At 41.5% G+C, this 17,879-nt stretch overlaps 1 protein-coding gene across 4 annotated transcripts in view; it reads right to left on the minus strand.

Moving 5' to 3' along the window:
- The window catches only part of grik1a (glutamate receptor, ionotropic, kainate 1a), a 58,470-nt gene that overhangs the window by 13,817 nt on the left and 26,774 nt on the right, over positions 1 to 17,879 (minus strand). For all 4 annotated transcript variants that reach the window (XM_082157430.1, XM_082157428.1, XM_082157431.1 and 1 more), the window contains 5 exons: positions 7,731 to 7,838; positions 4,877 to 4,984; positions 4,329 to 4,532; positions 3,461 to 3,684; positions 1,372 to 1,490 (listed from right to left, as the gene is read on the minus strand). In XM_082157430.1, the coding sequence (XP_082013556.1) occupies positions 1,372 to 1,490; positions 3,461 to 3,684; positions 4,329 to 4,532; positions 4,877 to 4,984; positions 7,731 to 7,838 (763 nt within the window). The remainder of the gene's footprint in view (positions 1 to 1,371; positions 1,491 to 3,460; positions 3,685 to 4,328; positions 4,533 to 4,876; positions 4,985 to 7,730; positions 7,839 to 17,879) is intronic.

Consider the following 17,879-nt stretch of genomic DNA (forward strand, 5'->3'; position numbering starts at 1 on the left):
ATGAAAACCCAAACAATAAAAATATCTTAAAATATTGTTCTGTCAACATAAGGACAAAAACTACTTATTGGCTAATTGGTAAAACCCTGCATGCTTTAATAGATGAGATAAAAAAAAGATGACAAGGTTATTTCAGTAACCTCATGTAGGAGGTTTAGCTGTGGTAGGTAATAATGTGAACACATATGCACATGCACAACACACAAACATCCACACAAGATGAATACCAACTAAATCAGCCCAATTAACACTGTGTGTGGGTTTCAAAAAGCTTGTTGATCCTATTAAAGAGGTCATGGAGTAAATAATTATCACTTTTTTTATCATAACCAAAGCTTTTTTTTTGTGTGCCAACAAATCTAATCTAGTTTTACATGACCATTTCCCACTATCTCTCTCTAACCCTTAGAACGGAATTAGAATGAACCTGGTATTTGCTGATTAAGACTATGTCTATTTTCTATGTAAACAACCTATTCTACATCAGCATTAGTTATTTATCAAATTAATTTTTTAGATATTCCTATTATTATTAATAGAAATAAAAGGACTTGTTTATATCCATCAGTTGTTGATTGGATTTAGAGATGTAGGTGTTGCACTCAAAACTGAGAGTTTGCAGTCAATTGTAAGAAAGAGGCTGGGTTTAAGAGGCCTAAATAAGTCCAGCATACGTCATCAGAGAGATATTTTTCTGAAGATATTGTGATCGGGAAAAAACTTTTAAAAAATGTATTTGGATGAATTGTTCACAATAAGATTAATAACATGCATTTACAAAATAGATAGGGTCAATTTTCATTTCATGCTGACTTTAGCATTTTTCTCACATAGTATAAATATTACCTGCTTTAACCATAATGGAATAACCTAAAATCCACCAGTGACATGAAATGCCCGCAACTGCACTCCACTTTTCTGTTAATTTCCATCTTCATGGCTGAATGGCCCTTCTGATGTAAATAAGATTTATCTAATATTTCAGAAGACATCTCTCTGTAACGTGAGGTCAGACTACGCTGCATAATGATTTGTCTGGTTCTCCTGTGCTCATTAAAGTCGCTCTTGGAGTTTTACACTTTTCTGCACACCTGACAGGTCATCCATTTTGTTTCATGCCTTCTGTAGCGGAACCTACAAACCTCTTCTCACTAGCATCTATTACACCAGAGGAAACCAAGCTAAAAGTTTGCAAGTCAGAACAAAAATCAGTTCAATTACTGGTTGTGACTTATAACTGTGCCAGAGGTGTGTTTTCATCTTCATACCAATACAATTCCCTACTGTATGAATGTCATTGAATGAAATCTCAAACGGAAAAAAAACAGTTATAAACAATGCAGAACTTTTGCAGTGTTGTGTGTAACATACCTTGACGCATTAGAGCTGCGACACCAAACCATAAACTATTCAACAGTGTGAAGTTGTTCTGAATCACTTCAGATGAGGGGTTGCAGGGGTGAGGGTTATACCATTCGTACGGTGTGAACCTGTCGAGAATCAAAGAAAACAGACTTTACAACACAGAGGACTGAGTATTAATACTGTGTTTGAGAGGCTGCATGTTTGGCAAGAACAGCTAAAAATCTTTTCTTCTTGCCAACAGGGTATCAATAACTGCTAGGAATGAAGGTTAATAAACATCTCATTTTATGGGAAAACTTTTCAGTGTTCTAATCTGTCCAGTTAGCAAAACGAAGGGAGAGCTGGAAAAGAAAAGAAACTTCTGTGCTTCTTTATGAACATTTTAATTTAATTTAATTTAATTTAATTCATGTAAAAATGTACAAAAAAATATAATTTATAGGTCTGTCAATTTAATGTAAAATTAGTGTGATTAATTATAAAATTATATTATTCAAATGATAAACTTATATATTGAAAATATAATCAATATAATAAAAAAAAAGATCAATTCAATTCTGAAGTTCTTGTAATTTTTTTCATTGATTTTGTCTGCTTCTATATTTTAACATATTTAATGTTAAATTGCTGTTTTTATTCCTGTGAGAATTCACAGAAAATATTATTTATAGGGCTGTCAATTTAATATTTAAATTTAGTGTGATTAATTATAAAATACAATAATTAATTTATGCATTAATTATTACAATTATAAGATTCGTTATTAAAAAATATAAAACTAAATAATTCCATTAAGTGCATTTTGTCAACATGTTGTTGTAATGCTTATTCATTGCTTTTGTCTTCCACGATTAATTAATCGCCACATCGTATAATGTATACAATTTTTTAATCAACTCACAACCCTTATTATTTATGATGACCAGATTAACCTGACTATTAGACTAAACCAATAAAAGTCCCTATACGGTAGCAGTTAGACATTCACTTTTTACACTTTTACAGAGCTGGAAACAAACAACTGGGAGACATTTCAGTTTGACAGACATTATGATTACACAAGAGCATCTGAAAGACACATCCTCCCTTTCACCACTCATAAATTGGGTCATTTATAAAACTTCCATGGTGAATCGATGCCTGATCAGAACATGTCACAAGAATCATTAGTCATGCCTCACGGTGTGTAGACGCTCACTCTATAGACTGCTGTTTGTCTGCTATCAAAGCTGCCAAATTTCAAGATCACAGTTTAAAAGACCTCCAGCAGACAACAAATGGGTCACCCAGTGCACATGAACCACACTAACACTGAGACCCCACCAGATGTCCATTAACAGAGTCTGACTGGACAGCATTTTTATTGACCATTTGCATTTTAATTGAAGCAATCAATCATCTGGCTCTGATGAGGTAGCATAGCTCTCTTGATATTCTTTTTAGGTAGATGTGGACAATTGCCCGGGGCTAAGGATTATGAACTGGGTTTCAATACAGACGCAACCTTGTGCTCACTCATACAAAATACAAAACATTACCGACTGAGAAAGTGCATTATGCATTTGGGGAAAAGTGGATCTGGACAAACATGACTGAAATTTTTACATCATTAATCTACTGTATAATCCGACAGCAATATAATAAAGTCTGGGCGCTGTGTTTATTACTTATTGATCTGTTTCAAGATCAAATCAGCATTTTGATTCTGGCATCTCACAAGCGCAATGATATATCATGAGAAAAATACAATGCTTTAAATGCACTCCCAAAAAGAAACGTGATATCTGTATAGGCACACTCTGCAAAACAGCTTTACATTTTAAATCAGACTGAAATCGAGAGTGAAAAAACATCTTGAAAGCTTCAAAGAGAGATGTACGATGTTCCCTTCAGCTGCAGATAACAGAAATATTATTCAAATGACAGCCTGATAATGCGTCTCCTCATGTTATGTCAAACTATAAAACATCTGAAAGACATTTTTGAACAATTGGGTCAATGTTCCTAGATCTGAAACCCAATCTGCACATTTGTTTTGCTATATTTCCAAGATGCAGAAGTGATGTTTGTGTTAAACCGAGACCTTCATCCATACCTGGCTATCACAAAAAGCACGCAGCTCACTCCAAGACAGGCCAGCAGCACGTACATCCAGATATCCGGGGTGAGGGGGTTGAGGAAGGAGAACACCCCTGGATTGGTGCCATTTGGTTTTCGGTACAATATGCTGATGCCCAAGGTCATGAAGGGTTTGGAGAAGTCGATAACTTTCTCTCTGACATAAGTGATGGTCAGCGGAGCCACAGCCAGGTCAGCTATCTGGATAAGGGGACAAGAAGAGGTTTACAAGGCGATGGGAACTTGTACTGCTGGAAAAAAATGCAGATAGATGCAGTTAATATTAGAGTTCAATCACTAAGATAAAAACAAGTGACGCCTGGGGAGATGGATCCCACTACAGGGCTTTGATGAAAAATGACTGGCTGTTTGAAGCTTCCTGTTGTTTTATGAAGTTTATTTAAACTTAAGATGTGCAAAAAGGCTCTTTTGTAGATTGTCAGACTTTGTACTTCTTCCATACTGACAAATAAGACACTGGGGGTTGGCAAAGTATTAAGAAAAAATATTGATATAAAACAGCCAGATGAAAGCACAAATGCCCTTTTCCTTGGAAAAAAAAACGTAATGATTTTATTTCTCATTAAAGTAGTAGTTTTAATGAACCTGCACCTTGATGTTTTGTATACACAATTGTAGTCTTCCTATCAAAACTTTTGGACTACTTTAACATAATTCTCAGCTCTGCTAAATTGCCTGAGATGAGCCAAGTTACAAAAACATCCATTACAAGCTGAAATATCTTGGTTAATCAATTGTAAAAGACAGTCTGGTTTTATTCTCTAAATAGTGTGATATAAACAATGATATGATAAAAAAAAGACCCTTTGTGGGAGATCACTCACATGGTCGATTAGTTCCCGAACCATGCCGTTCCATTCGCCTTTGTCATTCTGAGCTCCATATTTGCCATCAGAAACCAGCTTGACCTCATAGGTGAATCCCAGGATGTTGGAGAGCTCCTTTAGCAGATCTAGACAGTAGCCTTCAAAGCGTTCGTTCCCAAATAGCACCTTGTCAGACTTCTTATACATAACGTAGGGGTTTTCCTGTTCACAAGATAAATGTAGGTCAGATGTCACAGAGGCAAAGTTAGCTGGTCAGATGAGTTGAGATGAACTGCTCAAAATGAGTCATTTTGCAAAGTGTGCAGTCTAATTTTTGGAGTGTTTGAGTGAATTTATAGCTGTAATGGCTGTCGAAAAAACAACAATAAAATAAAATAAATGGAAAATATATATTAGTATATATTTCTTTTTTCATTTGGTGGGCCAGTGAAACTATTCACAGGCAAATACAAATCTGACCAACTAAAAAATAATTGTGATCTCTGAATAGAATTTTTAACATAACATGGAATTACAACTTGTTTTAAAACTGATTGGGTTCTTACCAGGATTGTGGTGACGATAAGCGTTCTGTTAGCCAGAGAGTCTGTGATGTTTTTACTCTCTTTTACCTCAGTCAGGTTGAGGCCTGTATAAGAGTTCCACACTCCAATCTAACAATACAATATAGAAATGACAAGGCATGAAGCACATGAGTCTCTGTTTCTGAGCACATGAGATGACAGTGAAAGAAGGACAGACTTTATCACTGCAGACTCATTAAATAGGTCAGGAAAAGGAAAAAACTAAATGAAAGAAAAAATAAATAAATCTAGTTTTAATTCACTGAATCCATTTGACTGTAAAACACTCTTTCCCTGCTCAATAAAACCCAGTAAAATCCTTCCCTATTTAATGCATGCACTACAAATTATGAATGATTTTTATGAATTATTTAAAATCTCTTTTTTTACCTTAAAACAATAATATAATCATTCCCAATATTTATTTCAAGTGATTTTTTATAGTTACACATCTGTCCAATAAAATAGAAGCTCATAAATACACCATCTAAGTGCATCACTTTTCACTTTTGGTAGCCATGTTGAATTGATGATGTCATAAATAAAAAACACAACATATAAAGATGGAGGTATGAGAAAGGGTCAAAAAGAAGTATGAGAAAGGGTCGATGGTTATCAGACATGTTGATTTGGATGCAACATCACACCATAAATGCTATAAATGTCTTGTAAAGTTCTGTGCACTGTAACATGTATGTTCTGTGTTCCCCCGTTCATTATGTTTCATTTTGGTTTAGTCCTGTGACCTAGTTTTCCCCAGTCTGTTTGATTAGTCATTTCATTCACCTGTTCCTTGTCATTAACTCATCAGCTCCCTTTGTTTGCCCATGCATTTATACCCTGTGTTCTCCCTCAGTCTTCGTCTGTTCTCGTTAATGTTAAGTTGTGTTTAAGTGAGTGTATCCTGAGAGTTTATATTAAATACTGTTATTCCTCTTCATCGTGCTTTTCACTACACCACGTACCATAACATGCACTGTATCAGAAGGTTAAATAGTTCTCAAGAAATAAAGTTTGAGCCTTTAGTAATCTACTACTTGATAAACAAATATATATATATATATATACACACACTGTATATGTGTATGTAACTATGCATATATAGAGCTCTAAAATATTCAGTATAATTTTCAAGATGAGGACAAGTAGGTTTATACTACTGCTGTATTTCCCCAGGTTAATGAAGCAGAAAAAAGTTCTTTCCAACGTTTCAACAATTGATGAAGCTTTTCTGTTATCTCCACTGCCATTCCGGTTAATGGACTTCAAATATGAATATGAAATATGAACACAACAAGCATAAGATGGAAAATGTGTAAAGATGTGAAGATATCAGAGCCTCAGAGTGCTTTAAACTTTTGAGGCGTCACAGCTTCTATAAAAAATCTATATCTTTAAATTGAGCTATTTTGACAATATATAATTAGAAAGTACATTAATGGTTTTTTATATATATATTTTTTTTTTACGTTTCTCCTAGGAAAACATTACAATTTATATCAAATGTAAAGATTTTATATAACTGTTATTGTAATTATTGTTATTTTTATTTATTTATTTTATATTTGTATTGTTTGTTTGTAGAGATAATCTGATATACAACTAATTAAAATAATATTGTGGTTATGATTATTTTAAATGTATTACTCCTGAGTTTGATATGAATACTGCCTTCAGTGCTGCTAGATAGATAGATAGCTAGATAGATATAGACAGATGGACAGACAGACAGATATCTTATGTTACAAAATAAGGTATTACCCGATTACCTGACAGCATAGCTCTTATTTAGACTAGAAAATACGTTACAGGAATCAAATTATCCTTGATCTAATGAGATAAGTGTTTCAGAAATCAACAATAATGTATTTTCTAATAAATAATGTTTAATACAATCAGCCCATCTAATTCTAAGGATCAGAGAGATAGTATAAGTGGCTTGAAAATCTAAATTAAACCAATTTGACTAACATGATACAGGATCTTAAAAAAATACAATAATAAGAGAAAAGTATGACATTCCTCCTTTAAAACAGGATGTCAGCAGTAAAAGATTTAAACCGCTTGATGGAGGGCTTGCCTTTCTCTGTTCAACAAACCCTTTGTTAACACAAGCCTAATCTAGACTATTATTTATGTATGGCACTTGTCACACAGCTCATATGAGTCTGAAATGAGCGACTTATTCAAATGAACTTTGAAAGTAGATTAGAGCTGCTCTCTAAATATCTGCCTGTGGATTCATGCACATTTTTCTGTGCGCCTGAGCAGGCTTTTATGGAGATGCGTTACTTACTGAGGCGCGAAGAATTGTGTAAAAAAAGTGCGTATTTGACAGTGCTGGATATTGAGGACGGTGATTTAACTGTCATAACTAAAACTGGCAGACATTATTCATCTCAGCAAGACATTCTGGCTGAAGTGACTGGCAGCGATCTCTTTCGATAAGGAAGTGAAGGGATTTCTGCAGGGAGAGGGAAGCTGATGAAAGGGCACTTGGTTTACTGAAGGAAAGGAAATCCAAGCTCTCCACAGGTCTCAATCACAAACTCATGGAATGAAACCAAGACTGGAACAAACCTTTGTCCATAATTTAGTAGGTCGTGATGCACCATCAGCCACTCGCTTTTAGAAAGAATTGAAGAGTTGTGTAATCAGCATGGGAGCAACCAGGTCAAAACAAATGATCTGGCTTATAAATATGTCTGCTTTCAAAACAACATATTCAGTTTAATTTAATCCATACATGAAATACATTAAGACACTTGGCTCAAGGTTTCCATTCACTCTGCTGATAGCAGCAGTCTCTCTTCAGGGTCCAGCTGAGCTGACTCACCTTCGCCGTGCCGTCCTCCTTGAGGCTGATGAGGTCTAAGTTGAACTCTTTCCGCAGACCATCAGTCTTGTTAAGGACTATCCGTCCAGTCAAACCATCCCACTGGGCCTGAGGTGCAAAAACAGTATACAATGAGAATGATGCACAACATTGTTTTTACTCCTGTGTTTTTCAATCATAGCCGTAATGGTATATTATGCAGCCTCAGGGAATGTGCGTCTGTAAACCCCCCCAAAAAACCAAGAGCATTTTGCTGGTCAATTAAATTTTAGTTGAATGGACTATTGTGCAGAGTCTGAACAGAAACACTTGGATCATGTGCTTCAGGTTTGCCTAAATGATGAATAAAACAGTAAATTACTGTAAATAAATCAGCACTTGCTCTGATATGTAGTAAAACAGCAATATTTAAATGTAGCTTTAGTAATTCATTCATTCATTAACCATTTCAGCTGTATCTGACTCTTTTAAGGGCCATCTCTCGCAATATGCAATGATTTTTCCAGGGTAGGTTGCCAAGTCTTTCCTCAACCCTCCCCATTACATGGCTTGGGACTCACACACACACATTCAATATCTACGGACAATTTAGCGACTCCAATTCACCTATACTGCATGTTTTTGGATTGTGGGGGAAACAGGAGCACCCGGAGGAAACCCACGCTGACACAGAGAGAACATGCAAAGTCCAAATAGAAAGGGGAAGAACCGGGGACCTCCTATACCCACTGAGCCGCAACATACAGCATTTCAAGCCAAGTAACTGTCAGTATGTTAGATTTCATTGTTTTCATTCATGTGCCTGTTTCTTGTGTTTCTTTTCTGTTTAGTCTTGTTAATCCCCTTGTTAGTTTCCTTGGTTTCTGATTAATTACACCTGTGCCTTATTTAGTTCCATTTTTGCTTCTGTGTATATATACTTCCTGTTCCCTTACGAGAACGTTCTCTCGTACTGCGTTGCAAACGCTGTGGGAAAACTCCTTTTCTCGAGAATATTGAAGCCTTTATTTTAAAACGCATTGCTGCAGCACAGGCGAGAGCGCTGATAGGCTGTGCTGAGGCAACTGCACGAACCAATGGCGAGACAGCAGAGGCGCGCGAACCAATCAGAGCGCTTGGCGCCCTGCCAGACTCGAGCGCGCCAAACAGGGCGTGACAGAAGAGTATAAATACAGAGAAAACTCGCCATATGACAGATCTATCTCCTTCAGCTTTGAGACTCACCTCGTCGCTGATTTCTCCGGATAGGAAGCCGCTCGCCGTAGAAAAGCCTCTCAGCGGAACAGCTTCGCGTCTCGGCAGATCGCCAGCCAAGCGTTTCCCTGTGGCATCCGACGAGTATCCTTTCTCTATTATTCTAAAAGAGCAAATCGCTGTTTTCACAGCGCGTGGCGTTGTTTCAAATGCCGCTTCCCATCTGTGATTCCTGCGGGGTTTCCCTGCACGTGTCTGATAGACACACACAGTGCGCTGCCTGTCTCGGTCCTGAGCACGCCGAGGCAGCGCTCACTAAAGGCGGCTGTCTACATTGCGACGGCATGCCTGTGGCCGTCCTCCGATCAAGACTCACTCTCGCTACTTCAGAGAGTGAACCCGCCCATCCTCCGTCTTCGGCGCCCCGCGAGCCCCGTAGGAAGAAACGGCGCGATCAGAGGATCCCTGAACGCGGTGATTTCGGCAAATGCACGCCGGGTCCTTCCCCGCATGCTTCGCCCACACCCCCATCTCCAGTTCTGTTCGCTCGAAGCGACCAACGCCCCTCACGTGAAGCGGCGGGACTCGTTTCGTTCGGCGGATCTGCTGAAGATATGGATGACGCAGTTTCTGTGGCGGCATCTGAGAGCGAGGATTGGTCGGGCTCCGCGGACCCCGCCCCCTCCTCTCAGTTTGATCGACTCGACACTAGAACGTGTGTTGACGCCGAACTTCTCCGTGTCATGTCTCGTGCTGTCGACGAGCTGGGACTCGACTGGCTTTCCCCAGCTGAACCCGCCAGAAGCCGCCTCGACGAGTGGTACCTGCCGGGGCGCCAACAGGCCCCAGGCCAGCGCGCCGCTCCATTTCTACCTGAGGTCCACGAAGAGCTCACTAAAAGCTGGCGCGCGCCCTTTTCAGCGCGAACGCGCTCCTCTTCCTCGCTCTCCACTGTTGACGGCGCTGAGGAAAAGGGCTATGTGTCTCTCCAACCACTTGAAGAAGCGGTCGCCGCGCATTTGTGCCCTCCCACTGCAGGTAGTTGGAGGTCAAAGACGGTGCACCCATCTAAACCGTGCAGGACTACTTCGGCTATAGCCAGCCGCGCCTATGCTGCCGCCGGTCAAGCCGCCTCTGCACTACACGCCATGGCGACTCTTCAAGTGTTCCAGGCTAAGCTCCTCCGCTCAGGACCTGACCCGGACGCTTTTAAGGACCTCCGAAGTGCTACGGATTTGGCGCTACGGGCTACGAAGACCACTGCTCAAGCCCTCGGCCGCAATATGGCCAGCCTTGTGGTTTTGGAGCGCCATTTATGGCTAAATTTAACTGAAATCAGGGACGCAGACAAAACCGCCTTCCTCGATTCTCCGGTCTCCACAACTGGTCTCTTTGGCCCATCTGTCAGCGACTTCGCAGAGCGTTTCACCGAAGCTAAGAAAGCTTCAAGTGCAATGAAGCACTTTCTTCCTAAACGCTCCAGCTCGGCTTCACGGCGCCCCAAGAGCACGCCGCGGCCGGAAAAGTCAGTGCCACAGGTTCACCAGCCCCGCCCAGCGGCTGAAACCAGCCAGCACCTGAAGCCCGCGAAACGGTACCCGTTCCCTAAGCGCCAGGGGCCCCGGCCGAAGCTCACGCTCGACCATGCCACGGCCGGACCTGCCACGGCCGGACCTGCCCCAAAGACCGCTCGAGTGCTGCTCACAGCCCCCTCTTCAGCTCAGGCGGCTGGAGCAGTTTTAAATGCAGAACATGGGCCCGTCATCTGTCACGCACCCCTGCACCCAAACGCTGTTTTAAACGCGACCCACAAAAAGCACAAATCGAGCAAAATTTCTCTCTTAAGTTCATGTAAGGGCGAACCCCCGACTCTGGGCGTTCTGTCATCAGATATGATCGTACCGCTGGCTCATCGGGCTCTGGCTTGGCAGGCCATCCCCGGAGTTTCAGAATGGGTGATGAACATTATAAAGCGCGGTTACTCGCTTCAGTTCGCCCGCAGACCTCCGCGCTTTCGCGCTGTTATCCAAACCTCAGTAAAGAGCACGTTGACTCACGTCCTCCGCACCGAAGTGTTATGTCTGCTGGCGAAAGGGGCTATCGAGACAGTCCCCGCGTCACAAAGCGAGTCAGGGTTTTACAGCCATTATTTTCTCGTTCCGAAGAAAGACGGCGGCCTGAGACCCATTTTAGATCTCAGACATCTGAACAAGGCCCTCATGTCACGGCCATTCAGAATGCTTACGACCAGACACATCCTGGCGCAGATTCGCCCAGGGGACTGTTCTTTTCAGTAGATCTAAAAGACGCGTATTTTCACATCCAAGTGAACCCCCATCACAGGCCATTCTTGAGATTCGCCTTCGAGGGGCAGACATACCAGTACACAGTTCTACCATTTGGACTGGCACTGGCGCCTCGTACATTCACGAAGTGCATGGATGCAGCTCTCTCCCCCCTAAGACAGCGGGGAATGCGTATTCTGAACTACCTCGACGACTGGCTCATACTGACTCAGTCAGAGGCGGAGTCCCATACTCACAAAGCCTGGCTCCTCAGCCATCTGGAATGCCTAGGGCTTAGGGTGAATTTTTCCAAGAGTATTCTGTTGCCCAGCCAACGTATCACGTTCCTGGGAACAGTTCTCGACTCCGTACTTATGAGAGCATGGCCCACCTCGGCCCGTGCTCTATCGATTCAGCAGCTCGCCGCGTCGTTCGTAGAGGGCTCCTATGTACCCCTCCGAACGTTTCAGAGGATCTTGGGCCTGATGGCCTCAGCATCATCAGTACTCCAACTAGGCCTACTGCGTATGCGTCCTCTTCAGCTGTGGCTATGAAAGATGCCAGCTGGTACCAGCAGGGCGTAAGCATGGGGGTGGTCTCAGAGAGGAGGGTCATTTCGACAGATGCTTCCAACTCCGGTTGGGGAGCCCTGTACGAGGGCAGGCCTGCCTCCGGCCTGTGGTCGAGCTCGGAGAAACGCCTACACATCAACTGCCTCGAGATGAGAGCGGTTTTTCTAGCCCTAAAAACCTTCCTTCCATACCTGGCAGGACACCACGTCTTGGTCCGGACGGACAATATGTCAGTGGTCTCTTACATAAATCGCCAGGGCGGCCTCAGGTCCCGCAACCTGTTTGCAATAGCCACACAGCTACTGCTATGGGCTCACACCAACCTGCGCTCGCTCAGGGCAGCTCACGTGCCGGGCACGATGAACACAGGAGCAGACATGCTTTCTCGGGGCAACGTTCCCCCAGAAGAATGGTCACTCCACCCCCAGACGGTTCTCCTACTATGGGAGGTCTTCGGGAAGGCAGAGGTAGACCTCTTCGCCTCAGAAGACAACTGTCGGTGCCCAATCTTCTTTTCAAAGAACAGGGATGCGTTGGCCCACGAGTGGCCCATCCTTCCCCTTTATGCGTTTCCTCCGGTCTCGATGCTCCCTCAGGTCATCGAACGGATCAGGAACACGAAGTGCGCAGTCCTCTTGGTAGCCCCCCTCTGGCGAACCCAGACCTGGTTCCCAGAGCTGATGCAACTGTCTGTAATAGACCAGTGGCCTATTCCACTGAGGAGCGACCTCCTGGCTCAGGCGAACAGGACTATCTGGCACCCCCGTCCCGACTTGTGGGCCCTACATGTGTGGCCACTCAACGGGTACCCCAGGACCTCCCAGAGGGTGTCCTAAATACTATTATGGAGGCTAGAGCTCCGTCTACTAGACGTCTCTACCACCTTTAATGGTCAGTGTTCTCCAGCTGGTGTCTAGCTCGGAACCTCGACCCACACACTTGTGAAGTACCTATGGTACTATCCTTTCTCCAGGAGATGCTGGACGCGGGACGCTCCCCCTCCACGCTCAAGGTGTACGTGGCACCCATTGCGGCATTTCACGTACTGGTAGCCGGATCTTCTTTAGGTAAAAGCGACCTTATAGTTCGCTTCCTTAAAGGTGCTAGAAGGCTTAACCCGCCTCGGCCACCTTCAGTGCCGGCCTGGGACCTTTCCCTGGTTCTACGGGCTCTTAAGGGACCCCCCTTTGAACCACTTCAGTCGGCTGATCTAAAACCCCTCTCCCTGAAAACCGCTCTGCTGTTGGCACTGGTGTCAGTTAAAAGAGTAGGGGACTTACAAGCGCTTTCCACGAGCGCTTCCTGTCTTGAGTTTGGCCCTAACGACTCTAAAGTCTTCCTTAGGCCAAGACATGGATATGTACCTAAGGTGCTCTCAACTCCGTTCAGAGCCCAGGTTATTTCTCTGTCAGCTCTCCCAGTCTCGGGAGAAGACAGTGATGCTCACACACTCTGCCCCGTCAGAGCTCTGAGAATATATCTGGAGCGTTCTGCCTCTTTCAGACAGTCTGAACAGCTTTTTATCTGTTTCGGGGGCCGGACCAAGGGTCTTCCGGTCACGAAACTCACGCTATCCAGATGGATAGTCGACACCATTGCTCTGGCATACACCTCACTGGGCCTCCCTTGTCCCATAGGTGTTAGAGCTCACTCTACAAGAGGCATGGCCTCCTCGTGGGCTTGGTCCAGTGGTATCCCTATCGAAGACATTTGTGCGGCGGCCGGCTGGTCCGCTCCGTCCACATTTGCAAGGTTTTATAACTTAGAGGTCCCTGCTCTGCAAGCACGAGTTCTCTCCATCTAGGCCCTGGCTCTGTGGACCCAGGCTAGTGTTGAGTCAGACACATGGTTGTTACCTCGAGTTATGTGGGTTTTATACTTTGGCCCTTTCGGTCCAGCTCTATGTACACATTATGAATATCTCTTTAGGCCCGACGTTCTGGTCTGTGGTATTCGGGCTACTCTGCCATAGTCCCGGGGCTCCCTGGACTCTCAGAGTAGCCACAAGACTAATAGCACGGCGTTTTAAAAAGTGTTCCCACAGCGTTTGCAACGCAGTACGAGAGCACGTTCTCGTAAGGGAACGTACTTGGTTACTTACGTAACCTCGGTTCCCTTAGAGATAAGGGAACGAGTACTGCGTTGCCTTGCCGTGCTATTTCTCTTACATCAGGTGTTTTTCGCTTCAGTCGATTAGACCTGTCATATGGCGAGTTTTCTCTGTATTTATACTCTTCTGTCACGCCCTGTTTGGCGCGCTCAAGTCTGGCAGGGCGCCAAGCGCTCTGATTGGTTCGCGCGCCTCTGCCTTCTCGCCATTGGTTCGTGCAGTTGCCTCAGAACAGCCTATCAGCGCGCTCGCGCGAGCATGATGCTCTCATCTGTGCTGCAGCAATGCGTTTTAAAATAAAGGCATCAATATTCTCGAGAAAAGGAGTTTTCCCACAGCGTTTGCAACGCAGTACTCGTTCCCTTATCTCTAAGGGAACCGAGGTTACGTAAGTAACCAAGTACGTTTTGTTCAGTTCACTGTCGGTTATCATCTTTAGTTTAAGTGTGTTTAAGCTAGTTTTCCAGTGTATTGTCCCGTGCTCTCCTGCATTCTGGTTTGCTTATTAAAGACTTTTGAATAAGTACTTCCTCAAGCATGTTGACTAGAACACATCAGATCGTGACAGTAACAATGTCTTCGTTTGTAATTTTTAGATTTATTTATAATAAATCAAATCATACACTACCATTCAAATGTTTGCTGTCTGTAAGATTATTTTGACTGTTTTTGAAATAAGTATTTTATGCTCACCATTTATTTATCAAAAATACAATAAAAACTTTACCACTGAAAAATATTATTTAAAATACTGTTTTCAGTTTTTCTACATTAAAAGACCAGCATTTACTTGTTTTTATAACATATTATACATTACTTTACCTGAATAAAAGTATTAATTTAAAAAGTAATAATTTATAACAAAATATTAAATATTTAAAACAAATACTTTTGAACAAAATTTCATACTTAAAGTATTAAAGTGTGGATGATTTAAAACAAGTGTACAGTAGATTTTACACTTAGATTTTGTGTATCTTAGAGGTTCAAAGTTTATAAAAATTTCTATTTTTCATACTAACTTTCTTACGGCAAGATTACCCATTTTTAATAATCTTCAAATGTTTTAGTGTTTGAGGATGTTTTGTATTGATTTTAGCAAGTGTTACAGAGCCTTTTCATTTACAGTTACATTTTATCACAGGCCACCACAACAATTATGGTCATTACGAATAGAAGATGAGACTTATACTTTTAGTTTAATGGCATAGTTCTCGATTAAGTTTAAAAATAAATATTTAAATACATTTAATTCACACATAAGCTGTTTGAGGCAAAATTTCTAATCTTTAGGTTAAATTTTCTGAATAAATGACAAGTGCCCTTCCTTACACTACACATGGTCAGGCCTGACTGCATTTTTTCCCAAAAAGCAAGAACATCAAGCTGGTGTACCGTCATTTCATTTCCCCTAGCTTTGTTGTGCAAAAAAATGAGAGAAAGCAATCCCAGAATTCAATCAGCTGAGGCAACTAAGGAAGAGTAATAGCCCTGCTCAAGCTCTTTGATAAGTGGGTGGGATATCAGGAAAAAACACTTCTATTATCAAGGTTGCTGTGTTTCTCAGAGCACATCTCAAAACAAGAGGCTGGCCTTCAACATGTCACTGGACTTGTTCAGGGGAATACAGCTTACTATTCCGCAGGACACCTGGAGACTTGATGCTGACCTCGATGTGAACCATTTCCACCATTGCAGGGAACTGTAATAGAGCCAATGGAGACAAGGGGTGCACTGCATTCTAATTCTGAAAGTGATTCCAATGATATAGTTTCTCTGTGCCATTATTGCTATAGTTGTGGTGCGGACTATTCTTTTATATTTAGAACAAATTTGGAACTATTACTTTAGCGTTATCGTTATAGTCCTTGGTGTGAACGTGCCTTTACTGTCATGTTCACTGAACTGCAGTGGTGGTCATAACAATGGTCGACTGACTAGTCAAATTAAATGTCTCTACTTTCTAGGGTGAGAAAGAAAGAATGGCAGTAGGTATTTTAAGTAATTTTCAAACCTGGAAATAAAACAAGGTTTTTTAGACATTTAAAACAAAGGAATGAAAAAAACTTTATGAGAAATATTTCAGATTCTGCACTGTTTCTAGGACACTAACCAACCAAATAAACAAGTTTGTCACTTTGGAATAAACCAAATACTAAGAAATTCTGAAATTTTAATAATACAATTTATTGATTTAGTCAAAATGTTCTGTTGATAATAAGATTTTTATCAACAGAACAATTTAATAAAATTGTGAACAATCAGTGCTTGTATTTCAAAGAAGAAAAAAAAAGTGCATTATGAATACACATTTGTTTTCTTCTTTGGAATACACCAGGGATGGAAATTAGCACCCGCCACCAGCCAAATGCGGGTGATTTTGTGTTGTGGCGGGTAAACTCGCTTCACCTACCGGCCACCGTGGCGGGTAAATAAAAATATACTGTTTCACACAGACGGCGGACACTTTTAGAGGACATAAGTGTACGCTGAAATAAAGTCTTTCACCTCAGAAAAACGGACTTTCTTGTCCTGTCACGTCAGCCGTTATCCTGTGCTCGGAGCGCACACTCTTCAATTGCACGCGCAAATGCGGCGGCGCGCGCTGTGTATCGCCTCACTGCATATAAAGTGCACAAGAAACTACGAGCATGCAACGCCGTTACGTTGTAAATTACACAAAATAAAAGTAATGCAGGTATGATTTTCATTCTGTTCACCAGGAGCAGTTTCCATGGTTCATTAACAGTTATTGTTAATATTGTGTATTCACCATGGCAACTGTCGTTTCCATATTAACCCCAAAAATGCCACTTTATTTTTCTTTGTGTTATTTTTAATATTTTTAAATGACTCTAGTGGCTCATACCAACATTGTATTAACAAAAACTAGTTTGGGACTGCTATTTAATAGCTTTAGCATAGGCCTAATGTTTATTTATTAGTACTAGTCTTTACTATTAGTCATATTCTTACAATTTATGTTAAGTAAAGGGGGACAGTACTTGTGTGTGTGGAAATAGCCGGTTTCAATAAAACTACTTGTGACATGTCATATTTGGCTTTGACTTTGACTGAACATTTGCTCTCACTTTGCGGAAAAAATATCGGGATATATATCGTATATCGATATTCAGCCTAAATAATCGGGATATGACTTTTGGTCCATATCGCCCAGCCCTAGTTTCATTGTTGGGACTAAAAACCTAAAACTGGAAGCCATAAAAGACCACGAATCATTCAAATGCCACATCCAGGTAAAAAAGAGAAATATATATAAGAGAGAAAGAGAAAATGTCAGTATTTCATTGAGACTTGAGATTAAATAAACTGCTTAAGTATTGTAGATCTTGTAGTATTAATTTTCACATGCAGTTACACATTGTCGGTTAAAAACAAGAAAGTGGCTGGTAAAAACATTGAGTGGCTGGTAGATTTTGAAATCCACCTGCCACAGTGGCCGGTGGACAAAAAAGTGAATTTCCATCCCTGGAATACACGCACTGATTGTTCACAATAAGACCAGGAATGTGCATATCTTATAAACTTGCTTCAATCTGTGTAACTTTAAAGTGTAACATGAAAAATCACTAATCACTGCATAATTTGATAATGACAACACTAAGTTTCCTTATTGGTTTTGAGAAGCAGAGGGTGGTGACCCTAATGGGACCACAAACATTTTTGGTGCCGAAAATAACATAATGATGCTTATTTTTCACTTCAAACCTACAATTTGGCCCCAAGCAGGGATAAATACTGTGAAAACCTCCCCTAAATGTGTCACTAGAGCTGTGGGTCTTATATTGTAGTGCAGTTTCGTCAGAATGGCTTTGCCAAGTCCTACAGTATGCAGTGTAATATAATCAAAGCTCCTTAAATGGAGAGTTTTTTTTTTTTGCTACAGTACAGGAGCTACACAATTTAAAATTGTATGGCACGTAATACTTTCTGTTAGTTATTTCCTCATAAAATGCAGCTCATAAGC

The sequence above is a fragment of the Leuciscus leuciscus genome (genome assembly GCF_965113295.1).
Source record: "Leuciscus leuciscus genome assembly, chromosome: 24".
NCBI classification, from domain to species: domain Eukaryota; kingdom Metazoa; phylum Chordata; class Actinopteri; order Cypriniformes; family Leuciscidae; genus Leuciscus; species Leuciscus leuciscus.